At 40.7% G+C, this 17,724-nt stretch overlaps 1 protein-coding gene across 1 annotated transcript in view; it reads left to right on the top strand.

Annotated features, from left to right (window-relative positions):
* The first annotated feature begins 815 nt into the window (after positions 1-815).
* The window catches only part of LOC135504757 (fibroin heavy chain-like), a 37,562-nt gene continuing 20,653 nt past the window's right edge, over positions 816-17,724 (top strand). Inside the window, exons 1-17 of the mRNA XM_064923603.1 lie at positions 816-950; positions 5,663-5,725; positions 8,615-8,665; positions 8,918-8,968; positions 9,102-9,155; positions 9,254-9,298; positions 9,582-9,632; positions 9,757-9,807; positions 9,908-9,958; positions 10,112-10,165; positions 10,282-10,335; positions 11,114-11,164; positions 11,272-11,340; positions 11,438-11,476; positions 11,590-11,691; positions 11,784-11,822; positions 16,173-16,226. Coding sequence (XP_064779675.1) covers positions 878-950; positions 5,663-5,725; positions 8,615-8,665; positions 8,918-8,968; positions 9,102-9,155; positions 9,254-9,298; positions 9,582-9,632; positions 9,757-9,807; positions 9,908-9,958; positions 10,112-10,165; positions 10,282-10,335; positions 11,114-11,164; positions 11,272-11,340; positions 11,438-11,476; positions 11,590-11,691; positions 11,784-11,822; positions 16,173-16,226 — 952 coding nt within the window. The 5' untranslated portion in view covers positions 816-877. The remainder of the gene's footprint in view (positions 951-5,662; positions 5,726-8,614; positions 8,666-8,917; positions 8,969-9,101; positions 9,156-9,253; positions 9,299-9,581; positions 9,633-9,756; positions 9,808-9,907; positions 9,959-10,111; positions 10,166-10,281; positions 10,336-11,113; positions 11,165-11,271; positions 11,341-11,437; positions 11,477-11,589; positions 11,692-11,783; positions 11,823-16,172; positions 16,227-17,724) is intronic.

Here is a 17,724-nt window from a genome sequence, read left to right as displayed (position 1 = left end):
TGTTTATACTATATTTTAAGATGTATATTTTATTTACTTGAGTGTAAGTTTTGTCTTGTCTGAACGTTTTGTTTCAGTCGATTTGAAATTATTTAAAGTGTAAACTGTTTGGAAGTTTGTCTTTCACTGGGTTACGTTAAGAGGTGAAAATAATGTCTTCACCTTAAGGTTCCTACCTGTAGACGAGAGTCTTGAAAATGTTGAAAATATTTTTTTAAAAGTGGTGTATAGTCAACCCTTTGTCTGTGATATATGAATTACTAAACTTTGTTGTAGAGTGTGTAGTTGGGAGATATTGCTCCTTATTGTAAAAAAGTTATATTCCCTGTAGTTGTACTGAAGGGATGCAAGTCTTTCATTGGTGCAAGACTGCATATCATTTTTTAGAAAGGTACAGTTGACCAATTTAGCTTGCATGTCTTGTCCAATTGCAAACATTGTTAAGACAAGCTTACTAAGGCTGATTGCCCACAAGTCAGTGCTAAGCAACTGCTTTGGTTTAAGTGCACTCTGTTGGCTTCTTTTTCCCATGTATCCAACCTTGGTGATGCACCATGTGGAGCCCATCAGTCACTGTCCTATTTGGTGAACCCCCTTCTCTTAGTCTAAGTGTTAATGTACTTTAACTGTCCAAGTGTGTGTACACCATGGCCAATGATTTGGGTTGTGGGGCTGTCGTGTTTCCTAGAAAAGGGAGGAGCATCTCCAAAATGGGAACGTCCAAAGCCAGAGAGCTGGTGAGAGGAGGGGCACCTGAAACAAGAGTGTATATGAAGCCCTCACATGCACAGAAAATGCCAACAGTAGAGCAGCTGCATTCCCTTTTCTGCTGGTGTCTCTCTCTCTTTTGGCTTTTTTATTCTGTTGTGTCTCCACCATGTTGGGATGGCTACTTCTCCGGACTTTGCTGGTCCTTTGGCTGGCACATAGTGCGCACCTGAAGAACAATGGTAAGTGGAAGAGTTGTGGAAAGAGAGAAAGGCTCTGTCACATATTTCTCAAAAGTATCAGTGGTTTTGATGGCTAAGTAGATTGGAGTATAGTGCTGGTAACACCAGGGTTGTGGGCTCAATTCCTGGAGGGGCCACATACAGTATGTGACACTGATAATGTTGCCAGTTCTGTAAGTTGCTTTGGATAAAAGTATCTACATGATGCCAACCTACTGGCGGCAGTGTAGCCGAGTGGTTAGAGCGTTGGACTAGTAACTAGAATGTTGCAAGTTCAAACCCCCGAGCTGACAAGGTGCAAATCTGTCGTTCTGCCCCTGAACAGGCAGTTAACCCACTGTTCCTAGGCCGTCATTGAAAATAAGAATTTGTTCTTAACTGACTTGCCTAGTTAAATTAAGGTAAAATAAAAAAACTGACAATCCTCGGAGAGATACTCACAGATGGCAATCTGACCTTAAGGAAATGTAATTGGTTACAAATCCTTCTACAGAATTTTTATTTATTTATTGAACATTCTTGCACAGAGGCTTTTCTTTGAGTCTTGAATTGCACCTTCATTTGCAAATATTGTATTGGGCTTAATAATTTATTTATTACCTTGGATGTCAGTATGCAAGGAAAATGGTGTAGTTAGTCTACACTAGTCTTACATTTTTATGGTGGCATTTTGATCATTTAGATTAGTATACAATTGCTGATAGATTTTATTACAGTAAATGTGTACAATTTAACTTTCTTTGAAAAATTTCATGAAGTCAGTAGTTTGTCACGGGCATGTCTGTTATGAGAAGGTGCAACGCTCCATGACTCCATGAGTTATGAGCGTCGAGACATGTGGCCAGCAGGTTATGATGCTGTGGCTCAGTAGCAGTTGGCGCTGAGGTGATTGTCTCTGTTTTATGTTTGTGTAAGTCCCACATAACTACCTTTTGGCTATTTGCAGTGTGGGTATACTTGTGTCACTCAATTAAAATTCTTAAGATGTGGACATGTTCGTTTCTGTGGTTCAGTTCAAGTAAACAGCTGTAAAGTAAATGACCTGTTGCTACACATGGCTCATTCAAAAGGCATTATACTGTGCATATTTATGCAACATTACACTTGGTATACAGTACCACTTGTATAAAACCTCACACATCAACTTTTAAAAAGCACATAAAAAAAAAACATCTTTCTATGAGGCAGTTTTCCAGCAGACTAAATGGTTGATAATAAAACTCAGGCTCATTAGAGGATCAAGATGATGATAACACAAGGAGTTTATAGATGCTTGACAAGTCTTATTATGTGTTGTGACCATGTTATAAGGCATTACACGTGTTATCTAGGTCGAAATACGATCTTCAACCGAGCCTGTTGTAAAGGACTTTTTCATTTGTTTGAAGGCAAACATGTCAGTTTCACTTGGAGCAGTTAATTATATTTGTACCATAAAAAAAAACAACAACCCTGGATTGGTTTTTAGGAGCCAGACACCTACAGTACATGTATAAACAAATTCTGGATGTGTGCCCTCTGAGACCTGATGTGAGATGCACCGCTATTTAGATTATCATACAAAAGGGGTGTGGTAACATGGGTATGAAACACTTGGAGATGGGTGGTAAATGCTGCATGACGATTCAAATACGGCTTGAGTCTGCAAACAATGTCAAATCAAATCACATGCGCCGAATACAACAGATGTAGACCTTACAGTGAAATGCTTAGTTACGAGCCCCTATTCAAAAATGCAGTTTTAAAAAATACGGATAAGAATAAGAAATAAAAGTAACAAGTAATTAAAGAGCAGCCGTAAAATAACAATAGCGAGACTATATATAGGGAGGTACCGGTACAGAGTCAATGTACGGGGGCACCGGTTAGTTGAGAGAATATGTACATGTAGGTAGAGTTATTAAAGTGACTATGCATAGATGATAACAGAGTAGCAGTGGTGTAAAAGAGGGGGGGGGGGTCTGGGTAGCCATTAGTCTGGGTAGCCATTTGAGTAGGTGTTCAGGAGACTTATGGCTTGGGGTTAGAAGCTGTTTAGAAGCCTCTTGGACCTAGACTTGGTGCTCCGGTACCACTTGCTGGGCGGTAGCAGAGAGAATGACTAGGGTGGCTAGAGTCTTTGACAATTTTAAAGGCCTTCCTCTGACACCGCCTGGTATAGAGATCCTGGATGGCAGGAAGCTTGGCTCCAGTGATGTACTGGGCCGTTCGGACTACCCTCTGTAGTGTCTTGCGGTCGGAGGCCGAGCAGTTGCCATACCAGGCAGTGATGCAACAGTCAGGATGCTCTCGATGGTGCAGCTGGGGGAATAGGTTTTATCGTGCCGTCTTCACGACTTGGTGTGCTTGGACCATGTTAGTTTGTTGGTGATGTGCACACCAAGGAACTTGAAGCTCTCAACCTGCTCCACTGCAGCCCCGTCGATGAGAATGGGGGCGTGCTCGGTCCTCTTTTTCCTGTAGTCCACAATCATCTCCTTTGTCTTGATCAAGTTGAGGGAGAGGTTGTTGTCCTGGCACCACACGGCCAGGTCTCTAACCTCCTCCCTATAGGCTGTCTCGTCATTGTCGGTGATCAGGCCAACCATTGTTGAGGCATTGGCAAAGTTAATGATGGTGTTGGAGTCGTACCTAGCCGTGCAGTCGTGAGTGAACAGGGAGTGCAGGAGGGGACTGAGCACGTACCCCTGAGTGGCCCCTGTGTTGAGGATCAGCGTGGCGGATGTGTTGTTACCTACCCTTACCATCTGGGGGCGGATGTTTAGTCCCAGGGTCCTTAGCTTATTGATGAGCTTTGAGGGCACTATGGTGTTTAACGCTGAGCTCTAGTCAATGAATAGCATTCTCACATAGGTGTTCTTTTGGTGCTGGAGATTCATTTAAAAAATATTATGCTGGGCACATGCAGTGTATGTTTCTATGCAATATATTATTCTGAAAGTCAAGACAACATTCAATGTAAGTTTTTTTTTAATGATGCCAGATACTGTAGATCTGTTCAAAAGTATGAATTAAGTTTAAGATGGTGGCGTTTGCATAGGCCTTATTACTTTTGTTCATTATTTCCTATGATTGCAAGAAGGGTGTTAAATGGGCAAAGTCTGTCTTCTTTTAAATCTATTTTCAAACTTTTAATAGATGGCTTTTAATTGATTGGCATGTACACAGTGAATATAGTATACAGTATTGATTACTTGGTGTGGGTTTTATCTAACCTTTTATCTTTATATTTTACTCGTTGATAGTTTCACTGTATGTTGTCTTCACCTGTTTGTTTATATAATGGGTATATATATATATATATATATATATATATATATATATATATATATATATATATATATATATATATATATATACCCATTGATTCTTGAAGAATATAACTTATAATTGCCTCATGAGCTTAGTTCAACTGTCATTCCCCATCAGAACTCAAAATATGAGCTTGTTTTACTCCTTTGTTTGTGAACATTGTGAACGTAAACAAACACTGTAAAGCCTTAAAACATGGTTAAAACTATATGGATGGTTAGACCCTATATCCAAAGCTCTGGCCATGAGTTTGAGAGTGGTTCAATTTCTCCAGCCCAATCCCTCAGCTATTTACCAAATCAGTGGCAGGGTGACGCTATTTTAATTTTATTTTACCTTTATTTAACTAAGCTAGTCAGTTAAGAACAAATTCTTATTTTCAATGACGGCCTAGGAACAGTGTTCAGGGGCAGAACAACAGATTTGTACCTTGTCAGCTCGGGGATTTGAATTTGCAACCTTTCGGTTACTAGTCCAACGCTCTAGCCACTAGGCTACCCTGCCGCCCCAATCTCTAGTTATTGTTTGACAGATTGCCCATTTAAGTGTTTATTGTAGGTTTACAAATTGTAATATTTTATTTTTGTGTGTGTGTGCAAAGCACTTTGAACTGCTGTGTGCAAAGTGGTATCGAAATAGTAATTACAATTAGTATTACTAAAAATATTTTCTACACAATTACGTGTCATTTTGTTGAAAGATGGAGCTAGTACTACTTCATGAAACGGTCCAGTCCACATGCCTGAATGAAGAAGACAGAGAAGGCAAAGAAGAGAGAAATCTCTAGCAAATGCTGGTGTTTACCTGTCACATTTCAAACGATCATGTCAAACTGTAGAAAGACAAACATCTGAGTGATGCTTGCTATGAAACTCTTAAGTGCATTGCTGTGTCCCTCAAGTCCTCTTGTGATTGTGCGGAAAAAAACACGTATTCCTTTTCCACTGGTTCTCTTTCTTGAAATCAAAGGCAGCTAAGCTTTGGTGACAGCGACAGTCTAAATTTGACATCTCACTGTGAAAAAATAGATTTGACTACTTGTACACAGTCCCTGTATTGAGGGATTTTCCCCTAGTGTCAATGGATCTCATTTCCCTTAAATGATCTGCAAAATCCAGACTCACACAGGAATGTCACAGTTTTTATATTTGACATTAGAAAGTAGCCAATCAGTTTCTCCAAATGTCATGTTGATTAGTTGATGTGAGATTACATCACTGTCAAAATGTGACACCTTTTACATTTTTGCTGATGTCATTTGTGATTCCCAATTGTAGGATATAGACTGGCACCGGCAGCTGTTGTGCCCAATGGACGTAGCCCTCGACCCAACTCAATTCAACTTAGGCTATTTGAGATCGTTACGCTTTATCTTAAAACCTTTTCTTTTCCCATTTCAGGAAATGGTGGGGGTGTTGGAAGGATGTTGATGCCATCCAATGGATATGGATACAAGGGAAATGGTAAGTTGTGTGAAGAGGTTGCTGTGGGCTGCTTGGTCTGTACATTATGTGCATTAGGGTAAATGTGTGATAACTGGTATGGTAGTCTGACCTAGGTCAAATCATTTCAAATACTTTTAAAATTTTCTTGAGTCTGCCTGGAGTGCAGGGTGTGCAATTTTTTGACATTTCTATTGTTGCATTAATAATATAATAATATATCCCATTTAGCAGACGCTTTTGTCCAAAGCGACTTACAAGTCGGCTGGGGCCACTACTTTTACATATGGGTGGCCCTAGCGGGAAGCGAACCCACGACGCTTGGCGTTGCAAGCGCCATGCTCTACCGACTGAGCCACACAGGACCTAAGCCAGACAAGCTCAAACCAAGTGTTAGAAACAATTTTCAAGTATTTGAAACCGAGGTCTAATGGTAATAACAGTTGTAGGATATTTAACTAGGCAAGTCAGTTAAGAACAAATTCTTATTTACAACAATGGCCTACCCCGGCCAATCCCTAACCCGGACGACGCTGGGCCAATTGTGTGCCACCCTATGAGACTTTCAATCACGGCCGGTTGTGATACAGCCTGGAATCGAACCTGTAGTGACACTTCTAGCACTGAGATGCAGTGCCTTCGACCACTGCCTCACTCGGGAGCCCAGTGGTGCAACAAATGATCAGGGGGCTAAACCTAATGGTATATGCTTTTTTTTCATTGTGAATCTGCTTTATTTTATCGGAGAGGGTCGAGTTTGTGAAACGACGTTGTATAATCATGTTTGGTATAACACTGTATGATCCCAATGGTGCTTGAGGTGGACTGCCCAATGGACAGGGAGCTAAACCCAATGGTAAATCCACCCTATTTTGTGTGTGTTTTTAAGGCACACATTTATGATATTTCTTTGCTACTAATTGCTCTTTTGACCAATCAGATCAGCGTTTTGCCAATAATTGGGCAAAATATCAGAATGGGCTGCTTGTGTAAACGCAGCCTAAGAGTTTACATCCTATTGTATATCAACAACTTGAATGCTTGACTAATGACCAGTAGGTGTCATGTCCTAATCATTGTCTTGTAAACGTTGTCAAATCAGCATAAGGGTCATTCCAACAAATGAATACCTTTTGAGTCCCTTTGAAATTTTAAGTATTGAATATATTGAATATTAAATATTAAAGGAAGTGCCCTTTAATATACTGTATACCACATGGAAACTTTAAATAAATCAGATTTTGCATATGAATGAAGACTAGCTAAAGTGTCAAAATTCTGCATTTTGACATGTTCCACTGTGTACACTGTTATTTCTCTGAAGATTTGAACCCACAACCCCAAAATTTCTCCCAATTCTCATCATTGTAAAGCCCTCGTTATTTTGTTGCTTTGACAGTCCTTTCTGAAGATAATTATTTATTTAATGTGATTAGTGATTCATCTAATCACATGAAATGTCTGTCCCTCATTTTAAGTGCCTAAAAACACCAACGTAACCTATCTGAATGACTACCGTCCCGCAGCACTCACAATTGTAGCCATGAAGTGCTTTGAAAGGCTGCCCATGGCTCACATTAACACCATCATCCTAGACAACCTGGACCCCCTCCAATTCACATACCTCCCCAACAGATCCATAGATAACTCACTCCACACTGGAGTGAGTCACCTGTGCACTCCACACTGCTCTTTCCCACCTGGACAAAAGTAACACCTATGTGAGAATATTGTTCATTGACTACAGCTCCACGTTCAACACCATAGTGCCCATTCAAGGTCATCACTAAGCTAAGGACTCTGGGACCGAACACCTCCCGCTGCAACTGTATCCTGGACATCCTGACGAGCCGCCCTCAGGTGGTGAGAGTAGGCAATAACACATCTGTCATGCTGATCCTCAACACGTGGGGCGTCTCAGGGGTGCGTGCTCAGTCCCCTCTTGTACTTCCTGTTCACCCACGAATGCGTGGCCGCACACGACTACAACACCATCATTAAGTTTGCCGACAACTCGGCGGTGGTTGGGCTGATCACCGACGACGACGAGACAGCCTATAGGGAGGAGGTCAGAGATCTGGCAGTGGTGCCAGGACAACAACCTCTCCCTCAATATGGGCGATACAAAGGAGCTTATCTTGGACTACAGGAAACGGAGTGCTGAACAACCCATATTGACATCTACGGGGCTGTAGTGTAGCGGGTCAAGAGCGTCAAGTTCCTCAGTGTCTACATCAGTAAGGATCTATCATGGTCCAATCACACCAACACAGTTGTGAAGAGGGCACGACAATGCCCTCAGGATACGGTGACACGATTCCTTTAAAAAAAAAAATATATCAAATAAACATTGAATCATAGTGTAAAAGCAGATCAGCTGGTTCTACTCTTTTGGGCCATTTTTTTCATGTTTTGTGGTGGAAAACTGAGCGGGTCGAGCATAAGATGTTAACCATATACATTATAGGCTAGAAATGTTTTATAATGATTTCTTTTTTGTGAAGCTTGCATTCAATTGCCCCTCCTTGTTGCACCCAACAAGCTTTCATTCCCCCTGTCACAAGGGGATTTATGGCTGATTTTAAGATGAAATCGTCAACCCTGTTACGGTCAACCCTGTTACTTTATTTGGCACTTAATAGACACTTACAATAGTCATGTTTTCATTTAACCTCTTGAAATGGGACAACGTATTTTTTATTAAGTTGTACATGTGCTCTTTATGATCATGTTAAAATTAGGTGAAATAAAACCTTTTTTAGGGTACTCTACGCCAATAATACTCATTTGGTGGAACGAACCATAACGCGATGTATAACCTTTTATACCTGCAATGCCAATGCTAACCTTTTATGTGTTCATAATTTTCATATGTCATACAGTATATGTTGGTAACACCTGGGTGTTTAGGTTACAGTGCTGGAGCCGGAGTGCCCAATGGAAACGGTGCCAAACCCAATGGTAAATACTCACTTTGCACTGTGTTTTGCTGTTTACATTATGTTTCTTGCACAATACTACAGTCGGAAAACATGTTTTGGTTGGTGTTGAATTGATGACACCTCATCAGTGTCTGTCCAGCAGGGTTGGTGGGGTGTTACACGTTGTTCCATGAGAGTTGAGTTTATTCAATAGCTAAATGACATATGGAGGGTTTACACCTGTGGAGTGCAGCGATTTAATTTACATGCAATGTTTGTTTGATTTCTATAGGTTATGGTGCTCCTGCAGCTATGTCCAATGGAAATGGTGCTAAACTCAATGGTTAATCTCCCTTTTTTCTTTCATGCTGATTTTTGTTGTTGTGCTTAAGCAAGTAGTCTGCATTAGTACTTTTTCAGAGATTCAGTAAGTGATACAACTTTGACTATTTGGTTTTAACCTGTCTGATCTCTAGGTTATTATGGTGCTCCTGCAGCTGTGCCTAATGGAAATGGTGCTAAACCCAATGGTAAATTACCCACTTATCTGCACTGTCATATCAGATTTATTTGTTGAGATCTGGTACAATCATGCATTTTCTGTAACACTTTGGCATCCCTGTTGAAGGATATGGTGCTCCAGCTGCTGTACCCTATGGTCAAAGGTCAAAAGGTAAATCACATATTTTTTTCCTTTGAGTGTCAATTGTGTGTTTTAGTAATTATATAGGTATTAGGTTTTCAGAGGTTCAGTAAGTGACACAACTACCATGTGGTTCGAGTTAACAGCTGTTGTTAACTGCTGTTAACAGTTTGCGTTAACAGCTGTCTGATCTCTAGGTTATGCTAAACATAATGGTAAAATGATCCCCTTATCTGTACTACTACCATATCAGATGTATTTGTTTATCTGGTACAATCATGCTTTCTCTGTAACACTGACGTCCCTGTTGCAGGCTATAGTGCTCCAGCTGCTGTACCCAATGGAAATGGTCAAAAATCAAAAGGTAAATCATTTTTTCCCCTTGAGTATCACTTTAGTGTTTTAGTAATTATATTGGTATTCAGAGGTTCAGTAAGTGGCACAAGTACCATTTGGTTTATTTGAATTAACATTTGCCTTATCTCTAGGTTATGGTGCTCCTGCAGCTGTGCCTAATGGAAATGGTGCTAAGGCCAATGGTAAACCTCCTTGGCTTTGTTTCTGTCCATATATAGATCATTCATGGTGAATTTGCAGTATATAATCATTGTTTTGTTGTGACAACTGTGTTATTTCCAGGTTATGGTGCCGCTGTGCCTAATGGCAATGGACAAGGAGCTAAACACAATGGTATAGTAAACTCTTATATTGATGCCGCAATCAAAGCTCATAATGATGCCTTTGCCAAGTAAATTTTCATTGAGACTGAAAATGATTACTTGTTCCCAAACCGTCTGTGAACGATTGTTTCGGGTTCCGTTACTTTTAATAATTTATTTATAGGTTACGGTGCTACTCCAGCTGCTGTGACCAACGGACAAGGAGCTAAGCACAATGGTACGCCTAAATTAATTTTCTAAAGTGTGTTTAAATATCAATAGAATTTTATAATATTGTTTAAATATCAATTTATAAGAATAAGTTGTGTGGTGTCATTTACCTGAAACCTCTAGGTCAAGGAGCTGGAGCTGGTGCACCTAATGGACATGGAGCTCCGAATCCAAATGGTGTGTGTGTTGTACTTCAGAGTCTGTACAACTAAAATTGGCATATAGACAGACGGGTTGGTTGTTTAGCATCAAAAACCGATACTTGCGCAACTATGTGGCAAAACAGACTGGGTTGGCTTAGATTGTTGACAGCAGGTCAGCTATATTTTGTCCCCAATGTTTAATGGAAAGCATAAATACATTTGCACAATGTTTCTCAAATACATTGTTAGTTGTCGGTTAGCTAGCGAATTTAAGTAATATTAGCATGGACATGAAATGAGTCAAAACACCTCAAAACAAGACATGGTATCACGCACAATGTTAAACTATCTGAAACGAGCCACTTACGATTCCCCACATGGCAGTTTCTTGTCATTGTTGCTAACTATCTGGCCATCAGAATCACAACACACGGCCTTTTTCCCCATTGAAGCGAGTGTTATCGTTTTCGTGACGTTGTCAACCCGCCTATATATTGCCAATATTCATTCAGCATGACTAAATTAATGAGTTTACACTAGCACTGGATGCTAGTCTTGTTAGCTTGTAGCTTGTAGCTTTCCTCATCTTTTCCGAGGTGACTTCTGCATGTCCGTGTGCGTTCAATGGTGGAGGAGTTTGAGATAAGTCACAGCATGTGTTTTTTTTGTGTTCACATTGTGTGTATTGCGTTTTCATATTCTTCATATTTTACAAGCTTACTGTTGTAACACCATGTATATGTGTGCTAAATGGTGGAGGAGTTTGAGTTGGGTCACATCATGTTGTTTTGTGTATTGTATGTGTTTCACAGCTGGCATGAAAGGACCCATGAAAGGATACGGCAGACCACCTTTTGGTGCAGGTAAAGTACTGTGTTCTCTAACCACCCACCATTTCTTTATAGCATAATAATCTATAATTTATCACAATGATCACATATTTGCTACTTTGTTCTTGTTTTGATACCAGGTGCTTCTCTTGGAGTGGGGACTCGAAAGGGTCTGGGGGTACCTCAACTAGCTACAAACAGGAGGGGAGGTAAGTGAGAAACTGAAAATTGTGTATGGGTATATGAAGTCACTTTTTATAGATGCTTGTTTTAACTAACTATTAATGTTCTCATTTGTGTTTCCAGTGTATGGCAGTAATGGATATGGCTCACAGCCAATGAATGGTGAGTCAATACAAAACTATCTGAGCTATTTACTTTATTTATTTTAAACTAATCATTTGGAATATTATAGTATATCCTTGTATACTTTTGACCCTTGTCCATTGTCTAACCAGGCTACAGGCCAAATGGTGCCTATGCCAGGGCTGGTCTTGGCCTGGGTGGTGGCCTCTCGGCTGGATACTCTAATGGAGGAGGCCAAAAAAGACCCACGCAGGGTAAGCTTAGCATTGTATTTGAATAAGTCTTTCTCAGCTGTTGATATGAAAAGTGTTTTGTTTATTTACACCATTTGTGATTCTCTCTGTAGGTTACGGCGGTCCCAATGGACAAGGTGTTAAACCCAATGGTAAATCTCCCTTTTTCTTTGTGTACATTTAGTGTTTTACCAAGTTAGTATGTTTTAAGATATTCAGTAAGGCTATACACATAATTTTTGACTATTTGAAGGATCACATTTCTCACTTTGCCACAGTATGGAAGTTTGGGTTTGGATCAATCACGATACATCGTATCATGGGAATCAAAATTATAATTTGTCAATCTGTCAATGATTAGCTGTTGCCTTTCATTTGAATTATGTCTCTGCAACACATGTATTGTACATACTTAAACTTGATCTGGACATTACATTCATGGGACATTGCAACTCAATAGATGCTAGTCAGCCTGCAAAGTAAACACTTCTAAGGTGAGTTAAATACATTACATGACCAAAAGTATATGGACACCTGCTCGTCAAACATCTTATTCCAGAATCGTGGGCATTAATATGAAGTTGGTCCCCTTTTGCTGCTATAACAGCCTCTACTCTTCTGTGAAGGTTTTCTACTAGATGTTGGAACAGTACTCTGGGGACTTGCTTCCATTCAGCCAAAAGAGCATTAGTGAGGTCAGGCACTGATGTTGGGCTATAAGGCCTGGCTCGTAGTCGGTGGTCCAATTAATCCCAAAGGTGTTTGATGGGGTTGAGGTCAGGGCTCTGTGCAGGCCATTCACGTTCTTCCATGTCGATCTCAACCAACCATTTCTGTATGGACCTCGATTTGTGCACGGCGGCATTGTCTTGCTGAAACAGGAAAGTGTCTTTCCCAAACTGTTGCCACAAAAGTTGGAAGATCAGAATAGTCTAGAATGTCATTGTATGCTGTAGCGTTTATATTTCCCTTCACTGGAACTAAGGGGCCTAGCTCGAACCATGAAAAACAGCCCCAAACCATTGTTCTTCCTCCACCAAACTTTATAGTTTGCACTAGGTAGCATTCTCCTGGAATCCACCAAACCCAGATTTGTCCGATGGATCGAGTTTTGACTGCTCCAAAGTCCAATGGTGGTGAGCTTTACACCACTCCAGCCGACCCTTGGCATTGCACATGGTGATCTTAGGCTTGTTTGCGGCTGCTTGGCCATGGAAACCCATTTCACGAAGCTCCCGACAGGTTGAGAGAATGCCAAGAGTGTGCAAAGCTGAAAAGAGTGGCTACTTTTTTTTGATTTGTTTAACACTTTTTTGGTTACTACATTATTTCATAGTTTTGATGTCTTCACTATTAGAAAATAGTAAAAAAACAACAACAAAAAAACCCTTGAATGAGTAGGTGTGTCCAAACTTTTGACTGTTACTATATACACTGCTCAAAAAAATAAAGGGGACACTAAAATAACAAAATTAAAGTGGAAAACCACACTACAGGCTGATCCAACTTTGATGTAATTTCTTTAAAACAAGTCAAAATGAGGCTCAGTAGTGTGTGTGGCCTCCACGTGCCTGTATGACCTCCCTACAACGCCTGGGCATGCTCCTGATGAGGTGGCGGATGGTCTCCTGAGGGATCTCCTCCCAGACCTGGACTAAAGCATCCGGCAACTCCTGGACAGTCTGTGGTGCAATGTGGCGTTGGTGGATGGAGCGAGACATGATGTCCCAGATGTGCTCAATTGGATTCAGGTCTGGCGGGCCAGTCCATAGCATCAATGCCTTCCTCTTGCAGGAACTGCTGACACACTCCAACCACATGAGGTCGAGCATTGTCTTGCATTAGGAGGAACCCAGGGCAAACCACACCAGCATATGGTCTCACAAGGGGCCTGAGGATCTCATCTTGGTACCTAATGGCAGTCAGGCTACCTCTGGCGAGCACATGGAGGGCTGTGCGGCCCCCCAAAGAAATGCCACCCCACACCATGACTGACCCAACGCCAAACCGGTCATGCTGGAGGATGTTGCAGGCAGCAGAACATTCTCCACGGGGTCTCCAGACTCTGTCACGTCTGTCACATGCTCAGTGTGAACCTGCTTTCATCTCTGAAGAGCACAGGGCGCCAGTAGCTGTATGCACAGCCCCCACCTGTGGACGTCGGGCCCTCATACCACCCTCATGGAGTCTGTTTCTGACCGTTTGAGCAGACACATGCACATTTGTGGCCTGCTGGAGGTCATTTTGCAGGGCTCTGGCAGTGGTCCTCCTGCTTCTCCTTGCGCAAAGATGGAGGTAGTGGTCCTGCTGCTGGGTTGTTGCTCTCCTACGGCCTCCTCCACATCTCCTGATGTACTGGCCTGTCTCCTGGTAGCGCCTCCATGCTCTGGACACTACGCTGACAGACACAGCAAACCTTCTTGCCACAGCTCGCATTGATGTGCCATCCTGGATGAGCTGCACTACCTGAGCCACTTGTGTGGGTTGTAGACTCCGTCTCATGCTACCACTAGAGTGAAAGCACCGCCAGCATTCAAATGTGACCAAAGCATCAGCCAGGAAGCATAGGAACTGAGAAGTGGTCTGTGGTCACCACCTGCAGAACCACTCCGTTATTGGGGGTGTCTTGCTAATTGCCTATAATTTCCACCTGTTGTCTATTCCATTTGCACAACAGCATGTGAAATTAATTGTCAATCAGTGTTGCTTCCGAAGTGGACAGTTTGATTTCACAGAAGTGTGATTGACTTGGAGTTACATTGTGTTGTTTAATTGTTCCCTTTATTTTTTTGAGCAGTGTATATATAGTGCATTTGGAAAGTATTCAGACCGCATAACTTTTTCCACATTACAGCCTTATTCGAAAATTGTTGAAATAGTTTTTCCCCCTCATCAATCTACACACAATACCCCATATAGACAAAGCAAAAACATGTTTTCAGACTTTTTTTGTAAAATGTGTGTAAAAAAAACATTTCACATTTACATAAGTATTCAGACTTATGTACTTTGTACTCAGTACTTTGTTGAAGCAACTTTGGCAGCGTTTACTGCCTCGAGTCTTCTTGGGTATGACGCTACAAGCTTGGCACACCTGCATTTGTGGAGTTTCTCCCATTCTTCTCTGCAGATCCTCTCAAGCTCTGTCAGGTTGGATGGGCTTCACCCCAGTCTGAGGTGCTGAGCGTTCTGGAGCAGGTTTTCATCAAGGATCTCTGTACTTTGCGAAGTTCATCTTTCCCTTGACCCTGACTAGCCTCCACCATGCTGCCACCACCATGCTTCACCATAGGGATGGTACCACGTGAAATGTTACTGATTTCTTCAGTAAGGCCATTCTACTGCCAATGTTTGTCTATGGAGATTGCATGGTGGTGTGCTCGATTTTATACATCTGTTAGCATCGGGTATTGCTGAAGTAGCCGAATCCACTAATTTAAAGGGGTGTTCCCATACTTTTGTATATATGTGATGGGATGTATAGACATTAGGACAGAATGTGGATAGAATATGTACTATATATGTAGTATATGTGGATAGAATAGTATATGTGCAGCAATATTTTAATAGGATGGCCTTGACTAAAATACAGTAGATACATACAGTTCCAGTTAAGTTTGGACACACCTACTCATTCCAGGGTTTTTCTTTATTTGTACTATTTTCTATCTTTTAGAATAATAGTGGAGACATCAAAACTATGCATCATACAGGGATCATTTCTGTAGAGAGAGAACTTTGCCTTTTTAAAGCTTAAATTACAGTGCATTTATGTATGTTTTTGGTGAGTACAAGAAGTGTTGTTAAAGTTACAATTGGTGGAGTACTGTGGATGCCAATATCCCTGTGATTCTCCCAGACCCATGTTGCCCCAGGTTAAGAACATAAATTGTAGATTAATAATATGACATTGTATTACACCTTCTAAACGTATTCCAAGGACCCCTGTGACAAAATTAGTTTAATATGTTCTTAGTAATATTCATAAAAAAATTAAATGTAAAAATTATACACTGAGTGTACAAAACATTAAGGACACCTGCTCTTTCCATTCCATGACATAGACTGACCAGGTGAAAGCTATGATCCCTTATTGATGTCCCTTGTTAAATCCACTTCAATCAATGTAGATGAAGGGGTGGAGACAGGATTAAAGACATGTTTTTAAGCCTTGAGACAATTGAGACATGGATTATATGCGTCTGCCATTCACAGGGTGGATGGGCAAAACCAAAGATTTAAGTGCCTTTGAACGTGGTATGGTAGTAGGTGCCATGTGTCAAGAACTGCAACGCTGCTGGGTTTTCACGCTCAACAGTTTCCCGTGTGTATACAAAATGGTCCACCACCCAAAGGACATCCAGCCAACTTGACACAACTGTGGGACGCATTGGAGTCAACATGGGCCAGCATCCCTGTGGGCTGTTCTGAGGGCACTTTGAGATCCCCTGGCCTAAGTAGTACAACCATGAACATTGGGTTTGAATCTGTCTGAACTCTAGGTTATGGTGCACCTGCAGCTGTGCCAAATGGAAATGGTGCGAAAAAAAACAAAGGTAAATCTCCCTTTTTTTCTTGGTATGCTAATTTTGGGTTAAACCAAGTATTTTGGGATTATTTTATGCTTGGAGGTTCAGTCAGGGAAACATGGTGCTGCTGTGCTCAATGGAAATGGTGCTAAGCCAATGGTAAACCGCCTTGGCTCTGTTTCTGTTCATTCTAGATTATTCATGTTGAATTAGCAGTATATTATAATTAGGTGTGCTTGCTGAAAGCAAGAACAGCTGTAATCTGACATTTATTATTCACCTTCCGCTGCTACCTGTAGCACCAAAACCATCAAAGCTACTAATACCAAAACAACTATAAAATGTACAAGCTGATTGTCTTCAGGTTGCTAGAAATAAACTTCTTCATACTAATTATACTTTTCACACTACAACCACATTTGCAGAAATCCCAATGCATTTCAATGGCCATAGACCTGAATGGTAAACAATTTTTTTACAAAAATGGAGACACATCTACTATTGAACTGTTTAAGCTATCAACATCAAACCAATGTTGAAATGTGCAGACTGACTAAACATAGATTGCTTATATACAGCTTTTTGTTACTATTTATAATTTCAACTATAACAATTTTACATTTGCATAAAAGGTCTATAGGCTTTAATGGGAAGTATTTGGATTCGCCACTGCTCAACCGTTTATTCTACAAACACCAAACTAATGTTGAAATGTGTAGAGTAACTCAGCTAACATTGGTTTTAAAAAAGCTTTTTGAATATGTTTATACTAAACATTCTACATTTACATAAAAGCTCCATAGGCTATGATTGGCACATTTTGCTTTTCCTCACTGCTCTTGAACCGTTAAAGTTACAAACACCGAACGTTGACATGTACAGATTGACTGAAATTAGATTGCTTGTAAAAAAAATATTGTTGATACTATTTGTACTTTTAACCTGAACCATTTTATATTTTCAATAAATGCTCCATAGACTTCAATGGTCAAATTGGATCCAAACACCTTTCTTGAACCATTTATGTTACAAACACCAAACCAATGCTGACGTGCTGACTGACTCAACTACTTGTCAAAAGATTGTTGATACTATTTGTACTTTTTGTACTAGAACTATTTTAAATTTCCACTGTTTTAAATGTGCATCCATAGTCTACAAAAAGGCACATTTTGGATTTGCCACTGCTCTTGATCCGTTTAAGCTACAAACACCAAACCAGCGTTGAAATATGCAGACTGACCCAACTTAGATTGCTTTAACACATCTTTTTGCTACCATTCATAATTTATCATCTATAAAGCTTGTTGTATTCCCACTTCAATGGCAGAATGCAGGCTTCAACGTTCTAAACTGAGATCACTGCTACAGATCAAAATGTTGAAAAATCAACAGTCCTACTCCTTGGCCAGATTGTCCCTCTGTGCTCTATAAATGCTCTGAGAGCGGAACGCTCTGAATTTACGGACAATCTGACAAGGCTCTGAATTTATGAATGCCCAGAGCGCACTCTGAGCACACTCTG

This window comes from Oncorhynchus masou, chromosome 18 (genome assembly GCF_036934945.1).
Source record: "Oncorhynchus masou masou isolate Uvic2021 chromosome 18, UVic_Omas_1.1, whole genome shotgun sequence".
Classification (NCBI taxonomy): Eukaryota; Metazoa; Chordata; class Actinopteri; order Salmoniformes; family Salmonidae; genus Oncorhynchus; species Oncorhynchus masou.
The sequence above is the reverse complement of the archived record's forward strand: the minus strand, read 5'-3'. Positions and strand labels throughout refer to the sequence as shown.